Consider the following 7812-nt stretch of genomic DNA (forward strand, 5'->3'; position numbering starts at 1 on the left):
CCAGCCTTGCCCACAGCAGCAGGGCCTCTCTGGATTTCTGTATCCCAGGTTTAAACAAAGCCCTGAGGGATGTCCGCCCAGCAGGCTGAGCCACCAAAGCTCTGGGATCAGGGGGAACAAAAGCAGAGGGAAAGCAGAGTGCTGACAGGGCCGGAGGGCATCAGCCGCAGGGCTATAAAGAGCAGGGCCATAGAGGAAGTGGCACCAGATGGAGACCCAGACTGTGCAGCAGGAGCTGGGTGAGTAAGGCCTTGAGGGGTGCTCTGGTCCTTCCTTTCCTTCCCCTGCAGAAACATGCCCAGAAGGGGGACCCCGTCTTCCTGCCTTGTGGTCAGAGCCTCTGAAGATGGCTGGAGAAGACTGGGGTACTCTGGGGGAGGTAGTCTCCTCTTGCCACCCCAAGAGGAGTCACTTACATGACAATAACCACTGCCCTAGCAACCACAGCTGGGAGGGGGCATGGGGCCCCAAGAAATGACAGGCTCCTGGGGCATAGGGAGAAGGTAGGGGGGCAAGAGCTAGGAAGTGCTTGTTCAGAGGTTCAGAACGGAGAGTTACGTCACAGAGTTTATATGCATCAGTCCCTGGGCCAATACCAGCCAGAGGGAAAAGCTATGAATGGCTGTTCTGAGTTAAGAAAATTGACGTCCACCTGCCTGTCTTCTTTCTTCCCTCCCTCCTTGACCTCTGCCCCCTGTCCTTCCCTCCTTTACTCTTCCTACCATCTTTTTCTATCTACCTCAGCTCTATGAGCCTCCTCACCTGTAAAATGGGGACAATGATAGTGCTTCCCTCATAGGCTCATTGTGAAGATTAAATGTATTAATGCATGTAAAGCATGTAGGACAGGGCCTGGCATAGGGTGGGCCACGGTTCAGTGTCAGCTATTATGATCATCCTCTTTTCTTCCTCACTTTCCTTCGGTAAGTCTTTCAATGCCGCCCGTCCCCCTCCTTAAACACGCACCACCCCAACATGGGCTCAGCATGGTGCTACACCAGTCACTCTGGAGACCCAGCCCTGCCATGGAGATGTTCACCCAGGACATATTCAATAGGAAGACAGATCAGTACCGTGATGAGCGCTGGAAATGAGGAAAGAAAGCAAGTCACCATAGGCTGGGGAAAGCAGCAAAGTCTCCGGAGGCAAGACCAAGGCTGGGTAGGTCTAGAAGGCAGAGAAGTAGGGAGGGAATGGTGCATGGCTGTGCACAGCTGGTCCGTGTGAGGGCTGTGAGAAGCCAGGTGACAGTGAGACCACGCACTGGTAATATGAAACGTCTGGACTGGATGGCTGCCAAGGGGTTTACACTGGGGTATGTAAGACTGAGGCGATGCTGCCACCAGCAGCGGGTGCCCGGAGGCAGGCAAGAGGACGAGAGCCACGTTTACCAAGTGGTCATGGCATCTGTTCAGTGCTCTACCTGCGTTATTGCTTCTAATCCTTACAATAACTCTGCGCATAGAAGTTTTACCGATGGAAAACAACTGAGGCTCAGCTAGGGAGAGGCAGAGCCAGCGTCCCAACCAAAGTCTGTTTACTGGACTTCAAGCCTCCTTTACTTCCGCCTGTGCTCCTCTTCCCTCACCCCAGAGACCATGTCATTGGTGTGTGTTCTGTCTTCCAGAATCCCTTCCAACCACCAAGATGGCTCAAACTAACCCCATGCCGGGGTCTGTGGGGCCATGGAAGGTAAGCCCATCGCTATCACAGGGAAAATTGAGGACTCCATCAGGGCAGGGGGTATAATACCACCTCAGAGCAGGCCTCAGAGCTGTGCTTTTCCATGGGACAGTGACCGACCAATAAAACACCAGCTTGTAGGGGAAGGGTTCACCCAAAATCCAGATGCTGTCTCAGGAAGGTTCTTCTCAGGGTGCCCCATTCGGACAGAAGAAGGATGACCCCGGAAGCCCATGATGGGTGGGAAATGATACCTAGTTTTCTAGGTCAATTTTCCTCCACACCGCTAAAATCATCTTAAAATAGAGCAGCCCAAGTGAATTATGACATGGAAAAACTGAGGGCCCAGAAATGAGGACAGATTTGCCACCAGATCCCAAATAAATGGTTGGACTATGGTCTCCTGACTCCCAACGTGAGGTTGGTTGTAACCACTGCCTGAAGTGGCTGGTCCTCAGCCACTGTTTCCCTCAACACCCTTACCTTTCTCACTGGGTCAACTCTTGAGTCCTGTTCACAGCTTTGGGAGTTGTCCTCTAGCCAGGTTCAAGAGCCAAGTTCTAGTTCAAGGTATGAAAGGGGTTTATCACAACTCTCCCTTTACTCTTTAGGTTTCTATAGCAGGTGTGGCTGGAGCTAAGAAATAATTATTTCTTAGCTGAGGCTAAGAAATAATTCACAGGGAGGCCCTCCCTGGGTCTCCCAGATTCATGGCTTCTGGCCACACTTATGCAGGAAGCATGGTGGAGTAAGAGTCCACAAATCACTGGTACGCCCACTAGGTCGGCTATCATCCCTGGAGGACAATTCCTGTCAGAAACCAATCCCCACGCCTCATCCCGACTGGGCATGTGAACACCGCCAACCAGTGCTATTAGTTCAAACCCCTTCTTAACCCAGTCTACACTAGAAGAGACCTCATCAGGCCTCCTGGGCTGCAGCTAGTGATGGAAAACATAGGTTCAGACACAGGTTAAGATGTTGGCCTGGGCCTCTGTTCTTCCTGATGTACCACTTTCTAGCTCTGTTTTCCCATTTTAATCCCATTTCAGATAACCATCTATGACCAGGAGAACTTCCAGGGCAAGAGAATGGAGTTCACCAGCTCCTGCCCAAATGTCTCTGAGCGCAGTTTTGACAATGTCCGGTCTCTCAAGGTGGAATGTGGCGCGTGAGTATAGACCTCAGCAGAACATCAGGCCCCTTATTTCTGGTCCCTTCAGACATGTGGCCATAAAGGTGGAGATCAGGGAAGAAAGATGTTCCCCCAAACTCTAATCATTTCTGGGAGAGCAGCCTCCATACTTAAGTAATCTCAAAAAAAACCCAAAAGTCACTACATATGTAATTTAGTAACTCAAAACTGGAAGGAACATGAGGTTCTTAGTGGCTTGGTATTAGATTTGGGCGGGATTAAAGAAATATATACCATGTGGTGGGGCAGTGATGGTAATCAGTTCTGTGCTTCTGGAGCCCAGAGGCTTCTGCCTGGGATTCCCTCAGAATAGCCACAAGCCCCTTGAGTTTTTCTTTCCTACAGAAAAGAGAGAGGAAACTATCAAGCTACAGCTTCACAGCTAACTCCCCTCCATGTCCCAGAGCAGACACTGTTAGCTAATTTCTCTTTGTAAAAAGGAACTCAACTCCAGAGAGTAATTGTAGTTCCTAGCTAGTCTTTCAGGAGTTTCTTGGTGGTGGTTAATCTCCTTGGCAAGGAAGACCCTCTCATGTCTTCTTACTCTTGGCAAGTTAGTTGAGGCCTTGATCATCAGCCTGAAAACACAAAGGCAAGGACTCTACTTTGGCCTAGGCAGAACTGGCCGTGCATGTAGACAGGTTTCCACAAGTTGCTCACCCCCAAAATTGAGCTCTTCAACCCTTAAAGTAAAATTCTTTAAGGTGTCATCAGTAACTGAGACCTGGTTGTGAAAAATCAATCTGAGGTGTTTTAATAAACAAGGTATAGGTATATATAGGCATGCAGAAGAACCCACAAAGTGACAAGGAAACAAGAGACTAGTCATTCATCAGCTGCCTGTTCATCCCTTTGCTTTCTCAGAAAGAAGTCAATAGGTTTGGCTGGAGCCAAAGCAATAGTCAGTCACTAGATCCTGAACCTGGAGCTCCAAGTAGAGAATAAGGTAACTTGGAAAGGAAATGTAATTTTAGACTTTGTCAATACTCATTACTCAGGCCAGTGAAGTACACCTCTTCAGTGGATAACCCCAAACAAATATATTTACAAACCCACATAGTGCAGCTGCCATTCTCCACCTCTCATGATAAAAGTATTACTTTGCATGGCTTTAATTGGATATTTTACCCCACTGTTAACATCTAAAACAAAAGATGCCTTCTCCATGAGGCCATGTAAGCTCTGAACACCATGAACAAACACCATTACTTGTCTTTGGCAGCTGGATTGGTTATGAGCATACCAGCTTCTGCGGGCAACAGTTTGTCCTGGAGAGAGGAGAGTACCCTCGCTGGGATGCCTGGAGCGGGAGTAATGCCTACCACATTGAGCGCCTCATGTCCTTCCGCCCCATCTGTTCAGCTGTGAGTCCCTGAAATTTTCATTTCTGTGCATGTGGGGGATGGATAAGAGAGGGTGCATATGGACTGACACTTATGTTATTTCCCATCAGTTATGCTGAAATGTGGCAGGAAGGAAAAAAGTATAAAAAGAAAAACACTGCTCCCTTAGTTTCTAAGTTTACCATTTGATTTTTTTCTCTCCTAGATGGTATTTTTTTTTTTTTTAGATGGTATTTTTATTAAGCTAAAAGTAAGGGCTTCTTATAGGTGTCAGGAAGCGGATACTCAGGAGCCCAGATCTTCAGAAGTGCAATAGGATAATTAGTGAGAGCACTTACCATGTAATAAAAGTAAATCCTGGGCCAGTTAAATTTCAATCTGTGTATCATTTTACCTAGAAACAGGGTAATGCTGAAGTAACCCTTTAGTACAGACTGAATAAGTAGGCAAGAGCTCCAGCACCTCTTATCTTTGATTCCTAACTTTGTTTCTAACACTAAGCAATATTCAATTATGCATCAGAATGGGATGCTTTTAGTCTTTTGGAGAATTCAAGCAGAAGCAGGATGACCTTGAGGGGTGTGTTGAAAAATGATCCCTACATTGGGAGTAAGGCTAGGCTAAAACCTTTTCAAATGTTCATCTGTATCATGCGATTTTCTCATGATTTTAGCTGTTAAATTATCTCATCTTAAAGTCCTACCAAAATTCAAGTAGTGGAAATGGTAAACTAAACTGTTCTAGAACTAAAAGGTATTTAGTATTTCCCTATCTGGATGTGTTTTCATCTCACTTTAACTCCAATTTTTTTCCTCTAATGTATTGATATAATTTACACATAGTGAAATGCACAAATCCTAAGTGTATATACTTATGAGTTTTGAAAAACATGCATACCCACATAACCAACACCCTAACCAGATAGAGAACAATTCCATTGCCCCATAAAATTACCTGGTGTCCCTTTCCAATCAATTGCTCCTTTCCACTTGCTATCACTAAGGCTAGTTTTGCCTGCTTTTGAACTTCATAAAGGTTAGTCTCTGCCTTCTTAATGCCTGTGTAGTCTTCATATCCCCTACTGGACATTTACATTGTTTCCAATGCCATGCACACACACAAACACTTAGGCACACATGGACTTACTTTTCCTATCAATTTGTGGGATCTTTTCCACATTACAATTAATCCTTTGGTTGGCTATGTGTTTCAAATATTTTTCCTGCTGTCATAATTTTCCTTCATTGGTCTTTCATTGTTCCAAAGTGTATCAGTTATTTGTACATCTTAAATGTTATGGTATTGGGACTTCCCTGGTGGCGCAGTGGTTAAGAATCCGCCTGCCAATGCAGGGGACATGGGTTCGAGCCCTGGTCCAGGAAGATGCCACATGCCGTGGAGCAACTAAGCCCATGCGCCACAACTAATGAGCCTGCGCTCCAGAGCCCGCAAGCCACAACTACTGAGCCCACGTGCCACACTACTGAAGCCTGTGTGCCTAGAGCCTGTGCTCCACAACAAGAGAAGCCACCGCAATGAGAAGCCCGCGCACCGCAACGAAGGTTAGCCCCCACTCGCCGCAACTAGAGAAAGCCCGCGCGCAGCAACGAAGACACAACGCAGCCAAAAATAAAGATCTTAAAAAAAAAAAACTTAATGTTATGGTATTAAACTGGATTAAACAGGATAACCCAATTTTTTAAATTTTTTTTTGCGGTACGCGGGCCTCTCACTGTTGTGGCCTCTGCCGTTGCGGAGCACAGGCTCCGGACGCGCAGGCTCAGAGGCCCAGCCACTCCGCGGCATGTAGGATCTTCCTGGACCGGGGCACGAACCTGTGTCCCCTGCATCGGCAGGCGGACGCTCAACCACTGCGCCACCAGGGAAGCCCAGGATTACCCAATTTTTTTTTTTTTTTTGATTACCCAATTTTTAAAATCTCTGTATTGCCTGAAATATTTTTACAATTAATGATCATGTACTTCCTCCTGTAAACCAGGAGAGTTTTGAGTTTGATAAATTTGGTAAAGAATTACAATGACAGCCTTAACACCGGTACTAAACTTAAAAAAAAAAATTTCTGCATTATAGAATCATAAGGAGTCTAAGATTACCATCTTTGAGAAAGAAAACTTTATTGGACGACAATGGGAAATCTGTGATGACTACCCCTCCTTGCAAGCCATGGGTTGGTTCAACAACGAAGTTGGTTCCATGAAGATACAATGTGGAGCGTAAGTGCATCTCAGTTTTTCCTCCCCCAGACATTCCTGTATGGAAGGATTTATGCTGACTACTCTCATACCTTTTTTCATAATCAAGGTTAATTTTCAGCTGGTTGTAGGTATCTGCTCACAAATGGTGCCTGGCGTATTTAGGATGGCTCTTGTTTTCTAAGCCTAAAAGCCTTCCATATCATTGTGTCGAGGAAAGAGGCTCAGGTTTGGGGGTCTTGACCAGGTTCCTAACTAGTTCTAATAATCCAATCTGCTTTGGCTTTCCTAGCTGGGTTTGCTACCAGTATCCTGGATACCGTGGCTATCAGTATATCTTGGAATGTGACCATCATGGAGGAGACTATAAACACTGGAGAGAGTGGGGTTCTCATGCCCAGACTTCCCAGATTCAATCAATTCGCCGTATCCAACAGTAGTGGATTAGAAGCTCCAAGTAACAATTCCCCAAGCACGAGTCCTTGCTAAGCAATCTAGAATGAATTTTATGTTCTGCTCAGATACTGCTTCCAAATGTTAGCTGCTGAAATCCACAATAAATGTCATTAAAAAAAACCCAACAACTTTGTAGACTGAATTAACTACCATGCTTTATAGAAATCACATTTACATGTCTGAGAATCTTAAAAGACAAGCTTCAGTAAAACCCCAAGTTCCCTTTTGTGTCCTTGCAAGTCACTTACCTGGCCAAGGACAATGATTCCCTATTTCAAAGAACATGAAAGCATATAACCCAAATGCATCAGTCTATATAGTGACACACACTTTTGGTAAATGTTTTTTCATCTTTTCTAACCCCCACTCTAATGTTGATGTTAGCACTTGTTTTTTTTCACTTGTGACAAATCAATGTTAAACAAACTTAGGAAGTTTCTCAAATATGCACTGCCATATTGCTTAACTGCTTAGCTCAATTTCAGTTTCTTATTTCAACTGGAAGAACATAAGGCTCAATGTCATGACAAAAGGCAGGATAGCTGCTCTCACGACCGATTTTTCCATACATATGGCAATTCTTAAGTACCTTAATAACCTGTATGATTAGAAAAAAAAACCATGACCTATGACCATGCTATATTTAAGACTTAAATTATTTGTACATTTGACACTTTGAAAAAAATATTATCAATGTCATGATCTTAACTTAGTTTTCAGTAGTTTTTTTGAATTAAAGCACACAAAAGATGATAACACAAACACCTCAGAAACTTTAAAATTTTTTATTCAACAATGTACACTTATTGTCTCTTAATTTGATCTACAAATTTCTCAAGTTTTTTTTCCTGATAAAATAAGTAAATCTGGGTATGGATGTAGAGTGTTTGTAATTTGTATTTTTAAAACACTGAACATGAAG

At 44.6% G+C, this 7812-nt stretch overlaps 1 protein-coding gene across 1 annotated transcript; it reads left to right on the forward strand.

Annotated features, from left to right (window-relative positions):
* The first annotated feature begins 208 nt into the window (after positions 1 to 208).
* CRYBA1 (crystallin beta A1) lies at positions 209 to 7812 on the forward strand. Its single transcript, XM_059996561.1, has 6 exons — positions 209 to 239; positions 1628 to 1692; positions 2736 to 2854; positions 4101 to 4242; positions 6313 to 6455; positions 6727 to 7812. The coding sequence occupies exons 1-6, from the start codon at positions 209 to 211 to the stop codon at positions 6872 to 6874; spliced, it is 648 nt and encodes a 215-aa protein (XP_059852544.1). The 3' UTR covers positions 6875 to 7812.

This window comes from Delphinus delphis, chromosome 19, assembly GCF_949987515.2.
Source record: "Delphinus delphis chromosome 19, mDelDel1.2, whole genome shotgun sequence".
NCBI lineage: Eukaryota > Metazoa > Chordata > Mammalia > Artiodactyla > Delphinidae > Delphinus > Delphinus delphis.